Source organism: Pangasianodon hypophthalmus, chromosome 6 (assembly GCF_027358585.1).
Source record: "Pangasianodon hypophthalmus isolate fPanHyp1 chromosome 6, fPanHyp1.pri, whole genome shotgun sequence".
Taxonomy (NCBI): Eukaryota; Metazoa; Chordata; class Actinopteri; order Siluriformes; family Pangasiidae; genus Pangasianodon; species Pangasianodon hypophthalmus.
This window is the reverse complement of record NC_069715.1, coordinates 17,203,981-17,231,348: the sequence shown is the minus strand read 5'-3', so window position 1 is coordinate 17,231,348 and position 27,368 is coordinate 17,203,981. Positions and strand designations below refer to the sequence as shown.

General features: G+C 40.4%; 2 protein-coding genes across 8 annotated transcripts in view; one reads left to right on the top strand and one right to left on the bottom strand.

Annotated features, from left to right (window-relative positions):
* The window catches only part of LOC113539712 (FERM domain-containing protein 5), a 219,575-nt gene that overhangs the window by 153,696 nt on the left and 38,511 nt on the right, over positions 1-27,368 (top strand). The gene's annotated exons all lie outside the window — the stretch shown is intronic.
* On the bottom strand, positions 17,951-21,014 carry LOC128318555 (uncharacterized). The gene is made up of 2 exons (XM_053235176.1): positions 18,684-21,014; positions 17,951-18,034 (listed from the first exon to the last, which is right to left on the bottom strand). Exon 1 carries the CDS (start codon positions 21,012-21,014, stop codon positions 20,316-20,318), a length of 699 nt encoding a protein of 232 aa, XP_053091151.1. The 3' UTR covers positions 17,951-18,034; positions 18,684-20,315.

Sequence of the window (27,368 nt, the reverse complement as noted above, 5' to 3'; positions counted from 1 at the left end):
TGTACTTCTTGCACCTTAGCATAGCTATAGATGTACAGTGGCAAGCAAAAAAAAAAAAGCCTTTGGGATTAGTTGGTTTCTGCATTAATTGGTCATAAATTGTGATCACATCTTCATCAAAGTCACAAGTATAGACAAACAATGTACTTAAGCTAACAATACACAAACAATTATAATCTTTCATGTCTTTATTGAACACATCCCATTAAACATTCACAGTGCTGTGGAAAAAGTAAGTGAACACTTTAATTTAATAGCTGGTCGATCCTCCTTTGGCAGCAAAACCTCAACCAAGCATTTCTGGTAGCTGCAGATTAGACTTGCACAACATTCAGAAGGAATTTTGAATCACTCTTCCTTACAGAACTGCTTCAGCTCAGCCATATTCTTAGGATGTCTGGTGTGAACAGCTCACTTGAGTTCATTCCACAGCACATCTATGGGCTTAAGGTCTGGGCTCTGACTGGGCCACTCCAAAAGGCGGATTTTCTTTTTTTGAAACCATTCTGTAGTAGATTTATTTCAATGTTTAGGATCATTGTCCTGCTGCATCACTCAGCTTCTACTGAGCTTCAGGTGGCACACAGCCACCCTGATATTATGCTGTAGGATATCTTGATAAACTTGGGAGTTAATTTTTCCCTCAATGATGGCAAGTGGTCCAGGCCACAAAGCAGCACCAAATAATGATGCTCCACCGTACATAACCGTTGGGATGATGTATTCATATTGGTATGCGGTGCCCTTTTTTCGGCATACGTAGTACTGTGTGTTCTTTCCAAACAACTCAACCTTAGTTTCAGTCCATAAAACATTTTCCCAGTAGCATTCTGGAGTGTCAAGGTGGACTTTGGCAAACTTCAGGCATGCAGCAATTTTTTTTTTAGGAAAGCACTGGCTTTCTTTGTGGTGTCCTGCCATGGCCACCATGACTGTATAATGTTTTCCATATAGTAGACACAGGAACAGAGATGTTAACCAGTTCCAATGATTTCTTCAAGTCTTTTTTACCTCATTGAGAATTGAGAATGCGGTGTGCCCTTGGAGTCGTCTTGGATGGACGACCACTTCTAGAGAGAGTAGCCAGAGTACTAAATTGTCTCCATTTATAGACAATTTGTCTAACAGTGGACAGATGAACATCTGAGATCACTTTGTAACCCTTTCCAGCTTTATGCAACTCAACAATTCTTGAAACCAAACCAGATTTTAAGACAAATTTATACATAAATGCAGGTAATTCCAAAGGGTTCACATACTTTTTTTGACACTGTATATGATGCATACCATATAGTATGCATCATAAACTATTTACTATTCATATTATATGTATACTATCCATGTATTTTTGTATTTTTACTTTTAAATCTTATTTTTATCTTACTTATATGTATTTTGTTCCTTGTCCTTTATGTGTGCTGCTGGAACGCTATAATTTCCCCTTGGGATCAATAATGTATTATCTTGTCTTATCTTAAAAACCTAATATAAATACCCCTGGAATTCGCAATGACCCAAACCCAAAAATAAATCCCCCAATGACTGCTAAATTCCCCTAAACCCATAAATACCCCCATGAATGCTAAATACACCTAAAAAAAAAATGAATACACCTTACATGCTAAATGCCCCAAACCTAAAAATACCACTCTGCCTGATAATTTCCCCAAACTCTCAAAATAAATATCCCTCTGACCTCCAATTGCCCCAAACTCAAACATAAATATCATCCTGACTGATAATTCTGATAAATACTGATATTTGCTACAAACCCCAAAAATAAATGCCCATGAGGACTGTAATTGCCCCATAATAGTACAGTCAGGTACATAAATATTGGGACATTGACACAATTCTAACATTTTTGTTAGAATGAAACGAACAAGATGTGCTTTAACTGCAGACTGTCAGCTTTAATTTGAGGGTATTTACATCCAAATTTCCAAAGGAATTACAACAGTTTGCATATGTGCCTCCCACTTGTTAAGGGACCAAAAGTAATGGGACAATTGGCTTCTCAGCTGTTCCATGGCCAGGTGTGTGTTATTCCCTCATTATCCCAATTACAATGAGCAGATAAAAGGCCCAGAGTTCATTTCAAGTGTGCTATTTGCATTTGGAATCTGTTGCTGTCAACTCTCAAGATGAGATCCAAAGAGCTGTCACTATCAGTGAAGCAAGCCATCATTAGGCTGCAAAAACAAAACAAACCCATCAGAGAGATAGCAAAAACATTAGGCGTGGCCAAAACAACTGTTTGGAACATTCTTAAAAAGAAGGAACGCACCAGTGAGCTCAGCAACACCAAAAGACCCAGAAGACCACGGAAAACAACTGTGGTTGATGACCGAAGAATTCTTTCCCTGGTGAAGAAAACACCCTTCACAACAGTTGGCCAGATCAAGAACACTCTCCAGGAGGTAGGTGTATGTGTGTCAAAGTCAACAATCAAGAGAAGACTTGAGTCTTCACCAGAGTGAATACAGAGGGTTCACCACAAGATGTAAACCATTGGTGAGCCTCAAAAACAGGAAGGCCAGATTAGAGTTTGCCAAACGACATCTAAAAAAGCCTTCACAGTTCTGGAACAACATCCTATGGACAGATAAGACCAAGATCAACTTGTACCAGAGTGATGGGAAGAGAAGAGTATGGAGAAGGAACAGAACTGCTCATGATCCTAAGCATACCACCTCATCAGTGAAGCATGGTGGTAGTAGTGTCATGGCGTGAGCATGTATGGCTGCCAATGGAACTGGTTCTCTTGTATTTATTGATGATGTGACTGCTGACAAAAGCAGCAGGATGAATTCTGAAGTGTTTCGGGCAATATTATCTGCTCATATTCAGCCAAATGCTTCAGAACTCATTGGACGGCGCTTCACAGTGCAGATGGACAATGACCCAAAGCATACTGCAAAAGCAACCAAAGAGTTTTTGAAGGGAAAGAAGTGGACTGTTATGCAATGGCCAAGTCAATCACCTGACCTGAATCCGATTGAGCATGCATTTCACTTGCTGAAGACAAAACTGAAGGGAAAATGCCCCAAGAACAAGCAGGAACTGAAGACAGTTGCAGTAGAGGCCTGGCAGAGCATCACCAGGGATGAAACCCAGCGTCTGGTGACTTCGGGCTCTAATTCCAGACTTCGGGCTCTAATTGACTGCAAAGAATTTGCAACCAAGTATTAAAAAGTGAAAGTTTGATTTATGATTTGATTATTATTCTGTCCCATTACTTTTGGTCCCTTAACAAGTGGGAGGCACATATGCAAACTGTTGTAATTCCTACACCGTTCACCTGATTTGGATGTTAAAGCTGACAGTCTGCAGTTAAAGCACATCTTGTTCGTTTCATTTGAAATCCATTGTGGTGGTGTATAGAGCCAAAAATGTTAGAATTGTGTCGATGTCCCAATATTTATGGACCTGACTGTATATTATATAATATAATGGTATGCGACTTTTGTAATCATAAAATTTGACATGTCTGGTCAAAGGTCTTCATCAATAAAATGTCTAGGTCAAAGGTCATCAAGAATGTTTTATATACAGTACATATATATATATATATATATATATATATATATATATATATATAATGTCAAAGGTTAATGATGAAAGTATTCTATTGAAAATGGTCAAAATGTGATTTGAATCTAAGATGTTAAAAACTCCGCTCTGTTTAAAATAATAAACCTGAGGTGTACCACAAATGTTAAATGATTTTTTTTCTTCTCTTTCTTGAAATCAAAGCCTTTGTCAGAAACTGTTCTGTACCACTTGAAAAATTCTTCTTCTACCCATGAAATTGAGGTTGCTCAATTTCATGGGTAAGAATGACAGGCTGTCAATGTAGGACTTGATGAAACTCAGAAGCAGTGAAACACAAAATTTTACCTCCTTGCACTATTATATCAGGCATGATTCCTTCTTTCACAAAGCGAAACGCATGTTGTCTCTGTTCTGAAAAATGTACAGATGTCTCATCTTTTTCTGAACAGCTTCTGAACTGAATATATTACCTATTTTCCTTCTAGCTGCACCACCCTGAGCTGGTTGGACAATTTGGATTACTATTTCAAGCGTATCATCTGTAAAAATTTCATGTTTGCTCTAAATGGCCAAGCATGGTCAGAAAAGATTGCAATTCGATGAGACTGCTGATTAATTGAATATCCAATGAAACATTAAGTGTAGCACCTCTGATTTCAATTATGACAACATCCTTTGGTGCAATTATTTCATTTGCCACATCTACAACACTGTTTAAAATCTCTGAAACATAATTATCAAATTCTGCAAACCTGTTAACATTAGCTATCAAAGAAAATGTCTTTCTTCTCCTAATCTCAATGTTAGTAAATCTGTCATGATTAGCTATTCTAATATTAGAATCTAAATTGTTACCAGCTTATGCAATTTGGGTTTTAGATGATGGCATGTTTTATACATTTATATCTATTTGCGGATGTTGGTTATTAGGGCATGGCATGTTTTCCACATCAGTTTCTAGTTGAACATTTTGGCTAATAGGAGACAAACATTTTCCATTTGAACATCAGGCATTGGAGGGGCATGCTCTTTATCAAATCCTGAACTTGTGGAATAATGGCGGGGGATCAATAAAGTTAACCAGACCATTTAAAAACCATTTAACCTCATAAGTCAAGCCAAGTCAAGTGGAGTTTATTGTCATTTCAGCCATATACAAGTACATAGTGAAACGAAACAACGTTTCTCCAGGACCAAGGTGCTACATAAGACAAACACAGAACAACACAGAACTACAAGGAACTACATAAATTATACAATAAAGTGCACAAGTGCAAACATGTGCAGACAGCACAAGTACAAAACAGTACAAGACTACTGGGACAGACAGTGAGCATAATAAGTCCCAGTGCAGTGCCGACCAGTACACAGTTCTGTTTAAAGTGAACCTAGTGACAATAGTGCAAATAGTACAAGAGTACAAAACAAGTAGCTGAAATAGTGTAAACATAAGTGTAAACGTAAGAGTAGCAGCCTATGAACAGTATAATATAATGAGTTATGTAGCAGCATAAACATGTGCAAAAACTTGCAAATAAATTGCAGAGAGGATGCTCAGTTGTGTGTGTATATTGGTATGTGTTTGTGTATTCCTTCAGTCCAGTTCCTGAGTATTGGAGGTATGTGTGTGTGTTCCTTCAGTCCACTTACTGAGTATTGAGGAATCTGATTGCATGGAGGAAGAAGCTATTGCACAGTCTGGTCGTGAGGGCCCGAATGCTTCGGTACCGTTTACCAGACGGCAGGAGAGTGAAGAGTGTGTGAGAGGGGTGTGTGGGGTCATCCACAATGCTGGTGGCTTTGCGGATGCAAAGGTGTAAATGTCTGTGATGGAGGGAAGAGAGTCCCCGATGATCTTCTCAGCTATCTGCTGCAGGGTCTTGCAGTGAGGCAGTGATGCAGCTGCTCAGGATGCTCTCGATAGTCCCTCTGTAGAACATGGTGAGGATGGGGGGTGGGAGATATGCTTTCCTCAGCCTTCGCAGAAAGTAGAGACGCTGCTGGGCTTTCTTAGTTATGGAACTGGTGTTGAGCGACCAGGTGAGGTTCTCCACCAGGTGAACACCAAGAAACTTGGTGCTCTTGACGATCTCCATGGAGGAGCCGCCGATGTTCAGCGGAGAGTGGTCTCTCTGTGCTCTTCTGAAGTCAACAACCATCTCTTTAGTTTTGTCCACGTTCAGAGACAAGTTGTTGGCTCTGCACCAGTCCGTTAGCCGTTGCACCTCCTCTCTGTATGCTGACTCGTCGTTCTTGCTGATGAGACCCACCACGGTCATGTCATCTGCAAACTTGATGATGTGGTTCGAGCTGTGCATTGCTACACAGTCGTGAGTCAGCAGAGTGAACAGCAGTGGACTGAGCACACAGCCCTGTGGGGCCCCAGTGCTCAGCGTGGTGGTGTTAGAGATGCTGTTCCCGATCCGGACTGACTGAGGTCTGCCAGTCAGGAAGTCCAGGATCCAGTTGCAGAGGGAGGTGTTCAGGCCCAGCAGGTTCAGCTTTCCAATCAGGTGCTGAGGAATGACTGTGTTGAATGCTGAACTGAAGTCTATGAACACCATTCAAACATAGGTGTCTTTATTCTCCAGGTGAGTAAGGGCCAGATGGAGGGTGGTGGTAATGGCGTCATCTGTTGAGTGGTTGGGGCGGTAAGCGAATTGCAGGGGGTCCAGTGGGGGGGGCAGCAGGGTCTTAATGTGCCTCATGACGAGCCTCTCGAAGCACTTCATGATGATGGGTGTAAGTGCAATGGGACGGTAATCATAGAGGCAGGATACTGGAGACTTCTTTGGCACGGGAACGATGATGGTGGCCTTGAAGCACATCGGAACAACGGTGCTGCTCAGGGAGGTGTTGAAGATGTCTGTGAAAACATCTGCCAGCTGGGCTGCACATCCTCTGAGCACCCTGCCAGGAATATTGTCTGGTTCAGCAGCCTTCCGCGGGTTGACTCTGTGTAGAGCCTTCCTCACATCGGCCGTGGTTAGACACAGCACCTGGTCATTGGGGAGGAGGGGTGGTCTTCCTCGCCGTCACACCATTCTGTGCCTCAAACCGAGTGTAGAAGTCGTTCAGCGCATCCGGGAGGGAGGCATCACTGTCACAGGCAGGTGATGTTGTCCTGTAGTTGGTGATGGCCTGGATGCCCTGCCATATGTGCCGCGTGTCTCTGCTGGCCTTGAAGTGGTTGTGGATTGTCTGAGCGTGTGTGCGCTTTGCCTCTCTGATGGCCCAGGACAGTTTGGCCCTCGCTGTTCTTAGGGCCGCCTTGTCGCCTGCTCTGAAGGCAGAGTCTCGGGTCCTCAGCAGGGCACGCACCTCTGCAGACATCAACGGCTTCTGGTTGGAGCGTGTGGTGATGGTCTTGGAGACGGTGACGTCATCAATGCACTTGCTGATATAGCTAGTCACTGATGTCGCGTATTCTTCCAAGTCAGTGAAGTCAGTTGCCGCTTCCCTGAACATGTGCCGGTCAGTGTGCTGAAAGCAGTCCTGAAGAGCAGAGATGGCTCCTGCTGGCCAGGTTTTCACCTGCTTCAGAACCGGTTTGGAGCGTCTGACGAGCGGTCTGTATGCTGGGATTAGCATAATAGAGATGTGGTCTGACTAGCCGAGGTGGGGGCAGGGCTCCGCACAGTATGCGCCGGGGATGTGTGTGTAAACAAGATCCAGCGTGTTCTTCCCTCTCGTTGCAAAGTCCACATGCTAATGGAATTTAGGGAGCACTGACTTGAGATTTACATGGTTGAAATCTCCGGCAACAATAAACAGTCCGTCAGGGTTTGAATTCTGCAGCTCGCTAATAGCCCCATACAGTTCACAGAGCGCGTCTTTAGCATTAGCGCTGGGGGGAATGTATACACCGATTATTTGAACAGTGGTGAATTCCCGTGGTAAATAAAAAGGTCTACATCTAACAGTCACAAACTCCACCAGCGATGAGCAGTAACTAGAAACTAGCACTGAGTTCTTGCACCATTCCGTGTTGATGTAGACACACAATCCGCCGCCGCGAGCCTTCCCGCACAGAGCTGTGTTTCTGTTGGCTCGAAACGAGGCTATCATAAGACTTTTCTGTCGGCTCGAAACGAGACTATCATAAGACTTTGATTAAGATCTTGAGGAGATAATGGTCTGTGTTCCTGAGTGATTTATGGAGTTGAGATGACATCAAAGTTGTCTTTAGGATATAATGCCAAACTTTCATTCAGCTGATTCACTCCATCTATTAAAACAGGATTTAACTACATAGAACACCCTTGTTTATTTAGACTATTTTGTATCTCTAACAGACATTGATTTAGATCATGGGATATGTCATGTGGAATCACCAGTATGTTTGATACATTTTGACTGGAATTTTGCCTGGAATTTTCATTTTGGGTATTGATCTGGTCTGATGGTCTTAAAGTGGTTGACTTCTTCGATTAAATCAGGGTTTAATTGTGAAGAATAACAGTGTTCATTTAGGCTATTCTGTAATCTTAACGGACTTTGATTGAGATCATTGAATATGTCATGTTGAGTTGCTGGTGTATTTGTTACATTGTAATTGTGTATGGTTCATGATGTAACAGACTATATGAAAAACTCTGGTTTTCACTATAGCATAAATCATGGGGTGATGTTGGGCTATTTTCAGTTCTGATTTTTTTGCCATCTGTAACTGAAATGTTATTCAGGCATTTCTGTTCCATGTCTATTGTAGAATTTTCTTATCAAATATATGTTCCCTGTGACACCTATTCAAGGATTTGAGGGTACTTTACAATGATGTAACATGTGCCCTACCTGGGCTGTTTTGAATTGTAAACCTGTCCTTAGTTGGAAGAGTTCATTCAATGCGATATTGATCTCCTCTAGTATGATACTGGCTTCTCTGACATTATTTTTTTCTTCCCGATTGTCCTCCTCTTGTTCTTCTATATTACCAGCATCTTCGGCATCAGTCACATCTAAAAGAGAAAAAAAAAATCAAAGAAAATGTGAGAGAGAGCTTTTTGCACTGAGCGGATCTGAGTAAAAATAGAATGAAATAGAAGGAAAAAGATAGATATCATGTCACCTGGAACACTTGATCTTCACTAATAACCAGGATTTCCTCAACTTCCATATATGAAACATGCATATGATAAATGAAAAGTGCATATGATAAATGAAAGACATTAGAGTTTTAAATATTCATACTTTTATACTTTATTGTTGGTTGCAAGATTGTTCTAGGCTGTGGTGCTACAGTGGATATTGGTCTTTGGATAGAATGGTTATGTCCCTGTGATCTAGCATTCAAATGGCCTTGTGTAGATGTTCAATGAAACTTGTTGGGAGAAATATTCACAACACTGTCTGAAATAATCAGTAAACAAATAAAATCTCTAAAATCCTCAATAGAAAGTGGTAGGAAAATGGTGTATGTGACATTCCTTTACTCACTTAACATCTATGTGTGTATTTGTGTGTTTGTGTGATGACATTCATTTACACATATTTAACATGAGTTTCAAACCACATTTAGATTTTCAATGGAATACTTTCATTAACTTTTGACATACAGTGTATGTAACATTCTTGATGACCTTTGACATAGACCTGACAACAGACATATGATCGATCTTGACCTTTGAGTATGTACAGTATAATATATATATATATATATATATATATATATATATATATATATTAGGGCTGGCCAAGTCAATTAATTAATTAATTAACGCTGACAATTATTTTATCGTGCATTAATGCAGTTTTTTAAATTACTACTTTATTTCGAAAGTCCGTTGCTCACTGGCTCTGAATACACATTCAGACAAACAATGGGTCACAAGAGGGGTGGGATGTTGATTAGTACTGGCTTGGGACGTCATCACGCATCTCAACCAATGAGAGCATTTGGGGTGGGGCTAAGACTGCTGAAGCGCGCACATGAATCAGGAAAACCGGAACAGAAAAATGGAGAAAGGTACCGAACCTTCCATCTCTGTCCCTGACATGTTCAGAACATGTTCAGTTAACTTGCTGTTGCTCTGAAGGTGATATAATGTTATGATCGGGGCTCTGGGCTCTGAGCATAACTTGTTTTTCTATAACAAACTAGACTAAACGTTAATGCCCTGGCAGTGGCAGATAGCTTTGGTTTTATATTTAATTTGATTACATTAATGTTCAAGTTGAGATTTACAAGAATTATTTTAAATTAAAATTTTAACTGCTACTATGTAAAGGGAATACTGCTGTAAAAAGCACCTTATCTGTTTAAAGTGTTTGCAAACCAAATGTTAATGCTCTTTTGTTCATATAGCAGTACTTTTAAAATAAAAGTGCACAATACACTACTTTTGAATTCATTATTTAATTTTACGCTTAACAATGCGATTAATCGTTTCCCAGCACTAATATATACAGTATATATACTGGCTGCTATTTTCCACAAAACCCAAACATAATGTCAGTAAATAAAATAAATAAATAAACACAAAAATATATCAGTAAATATGTCAGTAATATATTACATAATACACCACTGTTCAGATAAAAAAATTTTTTTAAAAAAAACCATAATGACGGCTGTTGGGTTTTGCCTTCAAATACACCTGACACCTGGCCCTCACACCCAAATGTACCCATTCTATTCAATTAAATTTTATTTATATAGCGCTGTTAACAATGGACATTGTCTTATAGCAGATTTAAAGATATCCTCATATAGATATCTATTTAGATTTATTCCTAATGAGGAACTTTGAGGCAATCCTTTTCTGGGTGACACCAAATAGTGAGACTATAAATACTCTCGTACAACTGTATACTATAGAGTTAATCAGTGTTTATAGACTTAAGCAGTGTTGGAAGGATCTTCAGTATAAGTATCAGAGTATTTTTTTTTATTTCAGTGGAGTTTTAGCTTTAAGTCTATAATATCCAGGCAAGGTTATCCACTGTATAATGAATGAGCATAGTTTTTAGCAAGTGCAATCAGTAGGTGAGAACATCCACAATCATCTTTAGGATATCCATATGGTACCATCTACAGCAACCTCGTGGCAAATTCACAGGCTATTCATGCAGAACCATCCAAACATCCCAGTTTACCAAAATACTCTATCACCATGAACCCTCCAGAACCCTCCAAAAACTATTAACAACAGGCTTGACTAAACAAATAGGTTTACAGCATGGACTTAATGACTGAGACTGTGTGTGAGTCCTGAACACTACTTGAAAGGCCGTTCCATAACTGTAGAGCTTTGTAAGAACAAGCTCTGGCTCCTGCTGCAGTCTTCATTATTCTATATACCAACAGAAAGTCTGCACCTTTTGATCGACACAGGTGTGGCAGATCATAAAATTCCAAAGGTTCGCTCAGGTACTGTGGCATGAGACCATTCAGGTGCTTTATAGATCATTGGAAATATTTTAAAATCAGTGCACAATAAGATAGGGGTGATGTGGTCAAATCTTCTGGTTGTAGTAAGCACTCTGGTTGCTGCATTGTGTACTAGCTGGAGCTTGTTTATTTACATTTACATTTATGGCATTTGGAAGACACCCTTATCAAAGCGACTAACAGAAGTGCTTTGAAGTCTCTATCAATCAACACGATACTGGTTCACTAGGTCACGGATTAAGAAAACCAGTCTAAAAACTCTGTTGGGGAGGTAATATAAGAGAAGCATACAGACAACACATTTTTAGCACTAACTTAAGTACTTCAGGAAGAGGTAGGTCTTTAGACATCGTTTGAAGACTGCTAGTGACTCAGCTGTTCGTACATCTAGGGGAAGTTCATTCCACCACCTAGGTGCCAGAACAGAGAAGAGTCTTGATGCATGCCTTCCTTGTACCCTGAGAGATGGTGGGACCAGTTGAGCAGTGCTAGAGGATCGGAAGGAGCGTGGTGTAGTGACAGATATATAAATGCTTTGAGGTAAGTGGGTGCTGGTCTGTTTATGGCTTTGTAGGCAAGCATCAGTGTTTTAAATCAGATGTGGGCAGCTACAGGAAGCCAGTAGAGGGAACACAGCAATGGGGTGGTGTGGGAGAAATTAAGAAGGTTGAAAACAAGTCACTCAGCTGAATTATGGATCAGTTGCAAAGGTTGAATTGCTCTCAGAAGCAAACCAACCAGAAGCGACTTGCAGTAGTCCTGTCTCGAAATGACAAGGGACTGAACAAGCACCAGAATGGCCTATGTGGATAGAAATGGATGAATCCTTGTAATGCTGTAAAGGAGAAATCAATATGGACTTGTCAGATTAGCAATGTGAATGGAAAAGGACAGTTGATTGTCTATGGTTACCCCAAGGTTGCGTGCAGTGACCAAAGGTGAGATCAGAGAGTTGTCCAGGGAGATCACAAGATCCTGACATGGGGATGAATCACCTGAATCACAGATGTCTGCCAGACATGCTGAGATCTGAGATCTGCAAGAGTGTCTGAGAGAGGGAAGGAGAGGATGAGTTGAGTCTTGTCTGCATAGCAGTGGTATGAAAACCACCAAGACGATATGACCTCACCAAGAGATCGAGTATAGAGGGAGAACAGAAGCGGACCAAGTACTGAGCCTTGTGGTACACCAGTGGAGAGTCTGCTTGGAGCAGATGTGGATCCCCTCCTTGTCACCTGATATGACTGAACTTCCAGGTAGGAAGCAAACCATTACCATGCTGAACCACAAATTCCAAGACTCATGAAAGTGGACAAGAGAGTCTTGTGGTTAACTGTGTCAAATGCTGCTGAAAGGTCCAGAAGGATGAGGACTGATGACAGTTTGGCTGATATAGCAGCATGTAGCTTTTCAGTGACAGCCAAAAGGGCAGTCTCTGTGGAATGTGCCGCCGGACTGCTTAGGATCTTGGAGATTGTTCTGTGAGAGATAGAGATGATTGTACTGATTGTAGACCGTGTATTCAAGGATTTTAGAAAGAAAAGAGAGACATGATACTGGTTGGTAGTTGCTGATGTCTGAGGGATCCAGAGTGTGTTTCTTCGGGATGGGAATAACCCTTGCTCTCTTGAATGCATTTGGTACATGACCAGATGTTATGGAGCCATTGATCATAGTAATGATGAACGGGAGCAGGTCTGGTGAGATGGTCTAGAGCATTGTGGAAGGGATTGGATCCAATCGGCAGGTGGTAGGGTTGCAGGACAACATGACTTGCAGCATCTCTTCTGTTGCTAGATGAGTGTGTAGTGTAGGAGTTGGGGTAGGAGTGAGGGTCTGGCAGATTTTAAATCTTCCCATCATAAAAGGTGGCATAGTCTTCAGCAGTCAGGGAGGACGAAGCAGATGGCACCAGAGGGTTAAGCAGTGAAGAAAAGAAATGTTGTGGAGCTTGCAAGGATCTTCATTCAAGGAAGTCATTTCAGGCAGGAGAGCACAGTAAGAGGCAAGATTTATGTCGAGTTGTGATTTCTTCTACTTTCTCTCTGCTGTTCTTAATTCTCTCCAATTTAGTGTGTAACACATCCGATAGCCAAGGAACAGGGCTAGGAATCTTCCTGAATTTAGAAGATAGAGGGCAGAGGAGGTCCACAGATGAGGAAAGTGTGTAGAGAAAGTGTTTATGCAACTACTGGAACATCCAGACCGCAAAGCATTACAATAATCCAACCTAGAGGTGACAAAAGCATGAACTAGTTTTTCTGCATCTTGAATTTCTGCATTTTTATCTTGGCAATATTTCTGAGATGAAAGAAGCCTACCCTAGTAATATTATCTACATGAGCTTCAAATGAGAGACTGGAGTCAATAATCACACCAAGTTCTTTTACTGTTACACATGATGTATCTGACAGGCCATCCAGAGTTACTATGTAATCACAAAGTTTGCTTCTAGCTTCCTGTGCTTATAGTAGAAGTACTTATTTCTTGTCAGAATTAAGTAGGAGGAAGATACTAAGCATTCAGTGTCTAATGTGCTTTACACATTCCTCAACTTTGTTAGGCTGGTGTCTCTCATCTGGCTTTGCTGAAACATATAGCTGTGTGTCTTTGGCATAGCAGTGTAAACTAATACCATGTTTACAAATAATTGTACTTAAAGGTAGCATATATAGAGAAAACAGCAGTGGGCCTAGAAGAGAGCATTGTGGAACATCAAACTTTACTTTAGTATGCACCATTTACGTCTACAAATTGATAGCGATCAGTCAAATTATACCTACGCCAAGATTCCTGTAACTCCAACAACATTTTCTAGTCTATCTAGAAGAATATTATGACCTATGGTATAAAAGGCTGCACTAGGATCAAGCAACAAAAGCAAGGAGACTCAACTTTGATCGGAAGCCAGTAGCAGGTTATTTACCACTTTAACCACCGCTATCACAGTACTGTGCTGAGGCTTAAATCCTAACTGATTTCAGGAATGTTATTCCTCTGTAAGTATGAGCCTAATTGCTGAGATATAACCTTTTCTAGGATATTTGAGATAAAGGGCACTATGTTGACCTATAGTTAGACAGCTGACAAGAGTCAAGGTCAGTTTTAACTGCTAGTGTCATATTTAGCACACAAAAAAGTAAAACAATATACTGTACTACAACAGTATGTTTTATAAAGTATCAACAATGTAGGCTAACACACACACAGAGTAAGAGAGGCAATAAAGTACACATACAGTATGTGATGCAAGACATAGATAGTAGTAAAATTATTAACATTTATAAAACATTTACATATACGTATATATAGTACAGTACAATATGTACAGTCATTTATTCAAGCAGTGGAAATGGATTGTTAGGGTCTTCATCCTCATCATCTTCTACGGGTTGTAAATGCAGAGAAGGAGAAGGAGGAGGGGGTGCTTCACGGGCAGCATAGGTGGAAGGGGAGGTAGGGATACTCAGTGTTATCTTCTTGAAATACATTGTGATTTCAGTTTGCCTTTTTTGTCTCCTCATTCCTTTAAAAATGTTGGTGTACATAGACAATGCCTCTTCTACCAATTTCATCACCTTCAAGGAACATATCATAGTTCAATTTCAAGTTCAAGTGGAGTTTATTGTCATTTCAGCCATATACAAGTATATAGTGAAACGAAACAACATTTCTCCAGGACCAAGGTGCTACTTAAGATGATACAGAACAACACAGAACTACAAGGGACTACATAATTTATGCATGAAGTGCACAAGTGCAAACTTGCAGACAATACAAGACAGTACAATGACTACTGGGACAGACAATGGGCATAGTAAGTCCCAGTGCAGCGCCGACCAGTACACAGTTCTGTTTAAAAGTGAACCTAGTGACAATAGTGCAAAGAGTACAAGAGTACAATACAAGTAGCTGAAATAGTGTAAACATAAGTGTAAACATAAGACAGGTGGCTTCGACTCTTGATTACAGTTGATATTTTATTGCACTTTAAAGATGCAAAAAGTTGAGAGAAACATGAGATACACCGCACACTGAGAGAAAACAGAGTACCGAGTACCAAGACAAAGAGCGTGGCGTCCCCAATCAGAGTGCTTAGTCTGCAGTTCTTTAGCACACTGAAACTTTTTACAAATTGTAACTTTACAATAAATTTGTGTATATATTTATGGTAGTAACCCAGTCAATGGAGTGTACTCTCAGTGCCGGTCCCAAGCCAGGATAATATGCGTCAGGAAAGGCATCTGGCGTAAAACCTATGCCAAATCAAACATGCGGACCAATGATCCGCTGTGGCGTCCCCTAACGGGAAACCCCCTAACGGGTTTGATGGCAAACGTCGCGAATAATCAAATCCACATACATTAAACTTGCAAATGTGGAGGGCCAACTGTAGTTTACAAGATTTAGGTACATAGCCAATGTTAAGAGAGGATTCTATTAATTTCCTTTAATAGATGTCTGTTTGCTTCTGGTAGAATTTTTTAAGAAATAAGTAAAAGATTCTAATTGCTCTACTTGTGTGATTAAATTGTTTTCTTCATAGTTAGCTATCAAATTGTCTGACTTTAATACTCTGATTACATAAGGTCGTCACTACTACTTACTGTTGGTTTTTGTGCTTCTGTGATGGTCCTGTTCCCAGTTAACTTTGCTACTGTATTAAATAAGTATCTAGGATTATTTTTGCTCTATAAGGGGGGAGAGATATGCTGATCTATCAGCATTAAGAGCCTTACTGTAGCTAAGAAGGCTCTCCATCCTTGCAATTTGGAATACTAGTACAAAACAATTTCGTTTGATGCCATTTACCTTGTAACATTTGAGTGGTCTGTTTTAACATGTGTGTGTGATTTTTATACCAGGGTGTATTTTTTTTTCTTTTTAGTGGTACTAAAGTGTAAAGTGTAAAGTGTAAAATAACATTAACTCTAAGCATTAATTCATGTGATCAGGTTTTGTGGGGTCAGACGGTGACCCAATCAAGGCAGACAACTCTGGGAGATTTTCAATAAAACTATGTACAGTAGCTGATGTGATTGTACCCTTGACATGGTTATTATAAAGAACTTCAAATGATCTGAATTCATGTCCAGGTTTTTGTGTGCTGCCTAGATTATCATTATAAATAGCAGCAGTGCCTCCTCCTCTGTCAGTTAGATGAGGGCAGTATATATACTGTAGCTGTATCCAGGGGAGCTAGCTTCATTTAGTGCTACATACTCATTTAGTCTAATCCAAGGTGTTATTAAACACAGTATATTAAATTTCTGATCAGTAATAGTTTTGTTTACAGTAAGTACTTTAGATGTAAGGCATCTAATATTTAACAGTCCTCGCTTCAGATAAAGGTGCTGGTTGTGCATTCATGATGATCTAATTTTATGTTAATTAGTTTATTAAAACAAACTTTGAGTGTTTCTACATTTTTGTTTAGCTCGGGAAACCTGAGTGTCACAGGTTGCTAAACCAATGACAATTGGTTTAGCCTACTTATCTGCTCCCTGACCTTGGCTCTGGATTGTCACAGACTAACTAGGCCTGTTCTGAGACTATGAGCTATGCTGCATATTAATGCATTAATGCATTTTAATCTTTACAAACTTGTCTCGTTTGGTTTTATGGCAAGGTTTTCATGTTTTGTTTCCAAATACCTTTTTAAGAAAGCTGGCTTCACATTTTCATGAGGAAGCTGCTTCAAAAATATCACACACTTGGGGAAGGGTTTGGCCTTGTCACTGTCCATTGTCACACTGCCAATGCGGGAGATAATGAGCAGGACCCACACGAGAGAGGGAGGTGCAAAAGGTGTGTTTTTAATTTTCAAAGTTTTCAAAATTTAAAGTGAAGAGGAGGTGCAATGGTGTTCTGTGCACTGAGTGAGGCGATGTAAGGACGGAGACTGGCAGTGAGAGCAGCAAGCTTGGCATGGCAACAGCGGAGGGCCCCCAGTGGGCTCTGAAGACAGCTGGCAGACGGGCATGGCGTCGTCATGGCGTTGTCCTCCTTGTTTTCTATAAAACACAGAAACAACACCGTTAGCAAGAGGCTGGAGCCCAGAACTCACCCCCTCGTGTCTGCTGCTGCCGTCTCCTTTTATACTCTCGCGGCATCTCCCCAATGGTAGAGATAAGTCATCTCCACGATTGGCTGCCAGCCGTGCCTCATTACTCAGCCTACGGCAACCACATGCTCTTTTACTGTCCAAAACATAGTAGTGCCAGTAGTGTGAGGAGCGCTTGTTGGTTTTCCGGCACGGGCTGCCGGCCTGTTGTCACAGTACCTCCCCCTCAGCTCCGAACCTACTGCCGGTGCGAGACGACCCCAGAGCGCATACCGGCGAGATAGGCTGTCGGATATTCTGTGTTGGACCCCCGCCTGGTGCCGTACTTGTAAGTTAACCTTCTGGGGTCTGAGGGTGTTTCGGGGCCCTGGAGAAGTTTTGACATGCCCTGACATTTGTGCATTTTTCATTTGCTTATAAAAATATAAATGGCTAAAGTCTGATTACACTGTAATCAGCACATACTGGGCTACAATAATATGTGTGCAGCATATATGTACAAGTTTGTATTTTGGAGAAAATAACAGTTATGTGTGGTTATTGAAAAAACAACAAAAAAAGTTACTGAAAGAAGGCAATAAAACTCATTCAAAACATTTGTCCCCAAGACTTTTGAGAACTGGATCTTGTAGCCTAGAGTTTTTGCTTCAGAATGATGTGAAAATCATCCTGGTCACTCATTCAGAGAAAACAATATATTGATTTAAATTTTTGAAGACACTTTTTGTATAGAAAGTCCATATGCAAGGAGGTGTGAATGATCATGCATAATGCAGTGATTCACAGCTGAGAAGACAAAGACCCGCCTAATGAGCTGCATAATGAGCCTTTCAGTCAGGTATGTGAAATGCCAAAAGCTAGCCAAAACTAGGCAAAACAAAGTCTGAAAAATAATTTCTCTTTTATATTATCAGAATAGGAATTATATAGGACTTACTCACCGTAACACCTTGCAGGAAAATCCTCAGCTGGATCAATTTGCTTTTCAAAATGCACCCGTTCGTCGTCGGAGTCACAGTCTTCCTCTGAGGAAAAGGTACATTCTTCCTCACTGTCCAAAATCATCTGAAAAGCTTCCTCACCTGAATAGCGTGCCATTTTCCAAACGCAGAGGAAAGTCGAAGAAATAAACTATGTGGAAACTTAATGTTGTTTATGGCATTGTCCGGGGGGTTGGGGGGGGGGGGTGCCTCGTACATGAATCACCGAACTATTTTCCCTGTGAATAGCGTGTGGGTGTGTCCCACCTCAGGTCATTATCAGATAATGAAGTGAGACGGAAAGACTGTACCTCTCTTTGGTTTCATATGGATTACATAAACTGAGAATATTTGTTTTCGATTTGACAGCTCAAGATTTCCATAGATATATTTCTCATCTCTGTGTGCGATATGTGTGCGATATGTGCGGGGACTGAGACGGCTGAAAGCACACCCTGTATATTTTCTTTATTTTACAAAAGCACAATGATTTGTTGATACTGTGAGTGTACACAAATAAAAATAGACCCTTTACAGATTCAAACGATGTATTACTCTTATGTGTACGATCAAAAAAGACAAAGCATTTTAAGTTCTTTTCACTGTTATCATTAATGACTGCAAGTGGTGGCACCGGCGCCCCTGTCAACCGCAGATGGTTAAAGTCCTGTAATGATAAGAACCAGCATGTTACCTGAGCGTTGGTATCTTTAGCCCTGGCCATCCATTGGAGAGGGGCGTGATTGGTCACCAAGACAAAGGGATGGCCTGCCAGATAGTATCAGAGATCTTCCACAGCCCATTTTATGGCCAGGGCTTCCTGCTCGATGGCAGCATAGTTCTTCTCGGCGGGGGTCAATTTCCGACTTACATATAGTACCGGGTGCTCCTCCCCCTCCAAGGTTTGAGACAGTACCGCTCCCAGTCCTGTCTCCCAGGCGTCGGTGTGTACTATGAAGGGGAGGTCGAAGTCGGGGTTGCTGAACACTGGGGAGCTGGTCACTGCTGTCTTCGGGGCTTCAAAAGCTTCTTCAGCGTCCCGATTCCAGCACACCCGGTCCGGCTGTCCCTTCTTAGTAAGATTTGAGAGGGAAGAGGCAATCGAAGAGAAGTTAGGCACAAAGCATCGATAATATCCCGCCAAACCCAAAAAGGCACATACCTGTTTCTTTGTGGTTGGGCATGGGTACTCACACACGGCCTCAATCTTCTTCTCCTGCAGCATGAGTAGGCCCCGGCCAAAGTGGTACCCCAGTTACTGGGCTTCGGTGAGCCCCAGGTGGCATTTCTGGGGGTTGGCGGTCAGCCCTGACTTCCGGAGCTCTCCCAGGACCAGGTGGAGGAGTGAATAACCACGTCATCGATGTAGGCTGCTGCGTATTGTTAATGGGGCCGTAAGAGGATGTACATCAGCCTCTGGAACGTGGCTGGGGCTCCATGCAGCCCAAAGGGGAGGACCTGGAATTGCCAATGCCCCCGGATGTTGAAAAGGCTTTTATTGGCTTCGCCTCAGGGCTGAGGGCTACATGCCAGTACCCCTTGGTGAGGTCCAGCGTTGAGATGTAATGGGCCCTCCCCAGTCTCTCCACTAGGTTGTCGACCCTCAGGAGGGGGGTAGCTGTCAAAGTCCGAGACCTGGTTTAGCCTCCAGAAGTCATTACACAGCCGGACACTCCTGTTGGGTTTGGGCACCAGAACAATCGGGCTTGACCAGGGGCTGTTGGATTCCTCAATGATCCCATTCCAGAGCATCCGGCTCACTTCTTCCTCGATTGCATGACGACAGGCTTCTGGGACATGGTAGGGCTGCTGATGGACCACGACTCCTGGTGGGGTATTGATCTCATGCTAGACCAGGTGGATGAGGCCCGGAGTGGAGGAGAACACATCAGCAAACTGGTCCACCACTTCCAAGAGATCCTGGCTCTGGGCTGTGGAGAGCTCACCTCCTCGGTGGGCCCTTGGGGATCTGTGGTAAGGCTCACAAAGGCAGACATCACAGGTGGTGGGTTAGTCCACTTTTTGGGAAGGTTAATATCGTATAACTGTGTGTCTGCCTTCTTACCTGGTTGCTGCAGGTGATAGTTCATGGTACCCATCTTCTCGAGGACCGTCTATGGGCCTTGCCAGTGAGCTAGGAACTTACAGAAGGCACTGGGGAGGAGCAGCAGCACTTGGTCCCCTGGGTTAAACTCCCTGGGTTGAGCTGGGCGGGTGTAAGCGCATCTTTGTTCCTGCTAAAGGGGGGTCATCACCTGCTGAAGTTGCCCTGGCGTCTCCGTGGCGTTTGGCCATGTAGGTCTGCCGGACCCTCGGCCTCCTGGCTTTACGGCGCTTCTCGCTGGGCCGCTTGGGTGTGGTCAATGTGGCGGAGAACCCCCAGCAGGAGGGGTACGAGCCCCACTAGGACGGGCCATTCCCCCGCGGCACTCTGAATACGTACTTGGGTGGCTGGAATTTCCCAAGCATCCCCGTGGACACAGGTCACCGTCAGGGTTCCTTCCTCTGGTTGATGCTCAGGGAGGGTAGGAGGGATGTATGGGCTAGGGTGAAGGTACTTCCTGTGTCCAACAGGGCAGAGGTAGACTTCCCATTTAACCTCACTTGAATTGTGGGAGTTCGGGGTGAAGGTGCCATGTGTAGGGCGCAGCCGGCCAGCCAGGGTTTTTTCCGCTTTGGTATTCGGGGCGGCGGGGTCCGGCTCAGTAGACATGGGCTCGTCCTGGGGCGTCCCATAAACAGGGCGGTGAGGTGGCCTCTTCACCCCGTGATATGGTTGCCCGGTGCAGAGGGTGGGAAACAACTTAGGGAACTCCCGCCACTCACCCCTGCCAAGCTCCATGGTGGCGAGGGCCCTATTGAGCGTGTCCAGCATCTTTTGGGGGTTTCGGGCATCATTCATCATACGTTCTTCTGGCGGCAGAGCTCGGAGTAAACAGTCCATGACCACCCTCTCGACCACTTCACTGGCTGTACATCTGTCTGGCTGTAAACAATGCTTGGCAGTCCGGAGAAGGGGGTCCATCTGCCGTTGTGGATTCTCCTTCCGGTCATGTCCCCAGCAGTGGAACTCTGCTGCCGCTTTCACCGGGGATAAACCGCACCGGGATAAGGTGCAAAAGGTGGGTTTTTAATTTTTAAAGTTTTCAAAATTTAAAGTGCAGGGAGGTGCAATGGTGTTTTGTGCACTGAGTAAGGTGGTGTAAGGACAGAGGCTGGCGGTGAGAGCAGCAGGGTTGGCTAGGCGACAGCGGAGGGCCCCCAGTGGGCTCTGAAGATGGCCAGCAGATGGGCAGGGTTAGTGGCATCATCCTCCTCGTCATCTATAAAACACAGAAACAACACCGTTAGCAAGAGGCAGGAGCCCAGAACTCTCCCCCTCTCGTCTGCCGCCGTCTCCTTTTATACTCTCCCTGATGGTAGAGAGAAGTCATCTCTGCGATTGGCTGCCAGTCATGCCTCATTACTCCGCCTATGGCAGCAACGCGCTCTTTTGCTGTCCAAAACAGTCGGGGTGCTGAAACAACGCTGTCCTTTCAGCACTGCGGCGGCAGTAGTGTGAGGAGCGCTTGCTGGTTTTCCGGCGCGGGCTGCCGGCCCATCGTCACACCATGCATATAAATCCAAGTATTAAATATTTTCACGCTTTTCACAGAAGGTTTCACACTTAGAAGCTTTTGTTATCTAACTTGAGCTTGGATGCTCCTTCTCTTGTGATTTTCTTTTACTTACAACATGTCTGTCCATTCTAAGTAATTTAGAAGTTCTAAAAGGAGTTCTAAAGATGACACTTTTAACCACAAAGCATGATTTTAGTTAGCTTATTGTAATTTACTTTTATCTCTCACATGTTAAGAATCAGTGGTGGATGAAGAACACCATTCCTGTACTTGAGTAAAAGTACAAATACACTGCTTAAATATTAGTCCAATAAAAGTACATTACACTTGAGTGAAAGTACAAAAGTACTTGCTTCTGAATGTACTTAAGTATCAAAACTAAAAGTACTGATCTATGAGAACTATATTTGAATAATTTATGCAGTTCAATGTTCCATTCTCCTGTGCATCATACCTTTTTAAGTTTTCTGTTGTTACAGGCACACAGTGAGAATCAATTAGGGAGTTAAATGCAGACATTACACAGATTTAGCAAATTTTCCTTTTTATTAAGAAAAACTACCATACACAATATCAGTAAGTGTGTGTCTGTGTGTTGCTCTCTGAGGACTGAAAATAGTCCAGATGTACTAAACAGCCTCTCACAAGCAGCTGAGGCTAGAAAGGCAGTATTCACCCTTAAAGATAACTTTCCTGGGAAGTCTGGGAAGGACTTAAAAATGTCTTTGTGATCAACTTTGCAAGCAAGATATCCCCCAAACTGCCTGGCCTTTTCCTGACCCTGAGTGTTTTTCATACTTGCAAAGACATCTTCTTCATCAGAGGTGTTGGAGGCATCGCCTGGTTACTGGGATGTGGTTTCTTCTCCCAAATGGTCTCTGATGTAGTCCAGACCTTATTTGGAAAGAAAAAACTTGATCAACTTAATGTAAATGCAAATTACCATTTATTATTTAAATTATTCTTATTAAAGATGTTTGTTTGGCAGAAATTACATTTGTAAAAAACAATGTTCAACAAAGACGTACCTAGTTTGAGGATATTGTCATCCTTAGTCCAGGATGTTTTGAATTTGGATTAAGGATTGTAGCAGCAATCAACTCTGGTTCTGCAAGCATTTTACCAAAGCACCTCTGCAGTCCTTCCTGAAGGGCATCCACCAGAGACCTGCAGTACATGGAGGACATCTGGATGCAGTCAAGCTTGGTAATGATGAAAAACTAGAACAAACACAACAAACCATTAAAAACTTTTAGAATGTTGTAAATGATAAAATAATTTTTAAAAAGACTTTAAATTAAGGTTTTAAATTCGTGTGGCATATATGTTAACAATTTATATTTTCTGTATTAAAGAATCCCCTTATTGCTGTCATCATACGAGAAAAAAATTGTTTTTTCAAAAACCCTAGTGTTTAGTTTTCATAAGTGGATTTCAATTATTCTTAAAAGTTCTCCCTAAACAAAATATTATACATGACTTTTATGCTTGGCAATGTATTCGGGCTTATGTATTAATAACAGTTTGATCTTGGACAATAAACTGTGCTTATTCCTTAAGTGTCTTAAAGAAAGAAGATAAGACAATTAGGTTTTACAAATTTAATTTATTCATACAAAGAAAACTGGAACATTAAATCAAACTAAGTTTTTTTTTCCAAAGTAAAAATATTCTGGTGTTGTTGGCATTGGACCCGCGGTGGTGTTGCCTATTGTCTGCATCTCCACACATGCTAGCAGTGACCTCATTCAGACAGTCTGATGTTGGGGCGCAGGCACAGTCGAGTTGAGTCTTCAGTGCCTATGATGCTGTGTGTGCCTCTCTTAGCTGCATCACATCAGCCGCATTGGCCTGGATGAGCACGGTGTGTGTCGGTATTTTAAATCTGCAAGAGCCGATTATGTCTGCATATGCAAAGCAGGCCTTGTTACCTCAGGCCATTGTTGAAACTTGTTCAAACACGACACTTGCCTATATTGGAAGAAAACACATTATATTAATACACTATATGCATTGTTTTATACAATATACATTGTATTATACACAAATAACAGGAAACTTACCGCTTTTTTCTGGCCCATGTACTTCTTTTGCTTCATCCGCCTCTCGCAGTTTAGGGAAGGGGGTCTGTTTTCCACCAGAGGTGTCTGTCAAAATAGTGGAATGATTACAGCATTGCAGTTCATAGGTAATATGTCAATAACAACAAGTGTCTGTATAATCTATTTTTTATAGGCATTTTGAATTATTACCATCTTTGTGTTCCTCATCCTGCCACTATAAAAATGATGTGGTGTTCATTTTCATTTCACTGAAATGGTACAGGTACTCCTTAGTTTGTCTAATCTTGAAGTAGTAATGTGGCACACGCCACCCTAGCTCCAAGAGTAGGACTTTTATTAGTTGCCATTCTAAAGAGGCTATACCACAATTTAATATGGTGCTAAATGTTATGGTAATTGTGCAATTGAAACGATGAATTGATTTCAATGAAGTGGTGTAATATGTTACAAATCACACAATTATGCAGCTATTCAACAGGAGGCAATTCAAGATACACGGTAGGCTATTTGGCATATGCCAGATTTACATACAGTATTAAATACAAAAATAAACTTTTGAGAGCCTTTAATTCAGTGTACTGCCTTCTATTTTTCTCATTCATTAATAAACTGAGTAGATATTTATGAATTATTAATTAATAAATTATTCATAAATAAAATTGTAGGATCTTTGTAGGCTTATGTCAGGTAAAGTGGGCCATACGGTCAAATGGGTCAAATATCAATAATAGTACAACATGGCAACAAATAAACATTGTTAATGACTGATTATCTTGACTAAATATACTGATAAGTTTAAAACTGTACAATACAAAAGTAAACAAGAGCATACATTGCAACCTATGGGAGTTGAATACAACCTTTTTTTTTTTTTATTAAACATCAGTCATATTACAGCCAGTGAACATAACAGTAGTCATTACAACATATTGTATAGAAAGATATTGAACATAGACTACAATATGTAGAATACGAGAATATAAAGTAAAATTTTGATACAAAAAATAAAATAGATAATAATAATAATAATAATAATAATAATAATAAATAAATAAATAAATAAATAAAATAAGAAAAGGAAAAAGGTATGAGATCAACATACAAATAACGTTGATTTACGTTGATTTGTTAAGATTTACATATAGACCTAGTGCGTTTTGCTGTACTATTTTTCAACCCAAGTAGTAACTCACTATGTTTCATATCTATCTGAAATAACAAAAAGATTAGCCCATTTCTGTTTATGTATATGGTACTTCCCCATAATCAAACAAAGATTAACAATAAAGGTCACATTTGGTGGTAATCTTTCTCTATTAAAATAGTAAAATACATCTTTCTCAGAAAAATAAACCTTCATGCCTAAATATTTACAAAGGAGGCCTTCCAAATCTATCCAAAACATTTTACTATAAATGCAATTTAATAATAAGTGGACAACATCCCTCTCTGCTCCACAGAAATCACACCCATCATCCACATCAGTAGAAAACCTAAGAAAAAGTGTTTTAACACACTACAATATTTTTTAGGTAGCAACCATGCATATTTCCAATCAATGTACTCAATTTTAGAATGCCAAAATGTTTTAGAAGATATTGGGCTATATTCTATAAGTAACTTCCTAATAAAGTAATTATTCCATGTCCTATCAGTAATAGTAACTCCTTTTATTGCAATATCAGATCTAAAACTCACATTCTCATTATTCACATTTCCTTTAAACAGACATTTTAAACCAGATGGTATAGCATCGAACACAATGTAATATTCTTTAGGGATTATTTAAATATTATACCTTTGAAGAAATTCTAGGTGCCCATTTTCATTAAATAACTGTTTAACAAATATAATTCCATTATCAACCTATTTTTGAAAAAACAAAGTTTTATGTTTAAATGTTATATACCTATTATTCCAAATTATACATTTGTTTGGAGAAAAATTATGTTTATAGATAAGCAACCAAGATAGAAACACCTGCCTGTGAAAATTACTTAATCTAACTGGAATCTTACTAAGTTCAAAATTGCATTGCAACAGAAAAGCAAGCCCACCCATTTTTTTCAAAGATTAGATTAGGAATTAAATACCAAATTTTATTTTTGTACTGAAAATAATGCTTAATTCATCTATTCTTTAAAATTGTATTTGAAGTGCTGAAATCAAGCACATTTAAGCCTCCATTGCAAACCGAATTAGTTAAGGTACATTTTTTAATGTAATGAGATCTGTTTCTCCAAATAAAATTGAAAATTTTTTTTATCAACTTCCTTAACTATGTTATTAGCGACTTCTAGTGAAATAGCAGGATAGAGCAGATGAGATAAACCTTCAGTTTTTGTTAAAAGACGTTGATAGACAAGTCCCTCATTAACCATAAATTAAATCTATTTTTAACTTTCTGAAGCACAGGTTGAAAATTAAGCTGACCCCTTTCCTTTTCATCTTTACATATTTTGATTCCTAAATAAGTAACAACATTCTTAACAGGGATGCCATTAATATCAAGAAATTGACTATTTTTCAGAGGAAACAACTCACACTTGTTTAAAGTTAATTTTTAACCCTGAAACCAATGAAAACTTATTTAAACAATCACATTTTTGACTTCTAACGAATCTCTAACAAATATAGTTGTATCATCTGCCAGTTGACAGCATTTTATTTCTCTTTCCAAAATCCTGATTCCGTAAAAATGATATTTGTTAATGTAGTCATTGTCTGGGTTACAAGTAAAAACAAAAAAAGGAGATAATGGCCCTTTTAAAGAAATTACCAAAACCAAAAAAATCTAAGGTCTCAAACATAAATTTATGGTTAACTGTGTCAAATGCCTTATAAAAATCTACAAAAAATATAAAACTTTTTTTTTAAGACCAAACTGATATTATTACTTATATGTCTGCCCTTCATGAATCCTGATTGACAGTCATCTATAATTTGTTCTAAGCATTTTTTTAATCTTTCTGCAAAGATAATAGCAAACACCTTAACATCATTATTAAGCAATGTAATAGGTCTCCAATTGTCAATTAGGGTAGTGTCCTTATTAGCTTCTGGTATCAAACGAATCAACCCCTGACATGATGGAGGTAATTCACCACATTCAATAGCTTCATTAAACACGCATAACAAAAATTCAGATTACTGTTCTTGAAATTCCTTGTAAAATTCGCTAACAAAACCATCGTTACCAGGAGATTTATTGTCTTTTAGTTTACTGATCCCAAATTTAACTTCTTCAACAGAAATATCTTTGTCAGACAACATCATACAATCCTGATCTATATGTTTAGCATCTGCTTTAATGCTCTCTAAAAAATAGTCTTATATTGCCGTCACCATCTTCTTTACTATACAACTTCTTATAGAAGGTTGATATATGATTAGAAATTTTAACAAGATCTTCAGACACATCCCCATTTGTATTAAGTTTTAATAGAGAATTCGGTTCATTATTTCTTTTTTCTAAATTGAAAAAATACCTGGAGTTTTTCTCCCCTTCTTCAAGCCATCTCCCTCTGGACCTCTCAAATGCCCCTTTGGCTTTATATTCATACAGCTCATCTAACTGTAACTGTAAATCAAATAATCTGAGTTTGTCCTGCTGATTCATTACATTATTACTTGTCAGATCAACTATCTCTTTTATTACTTGTTCCCCTCTAGTCCTTTTAAACTGTGCTATTAGTT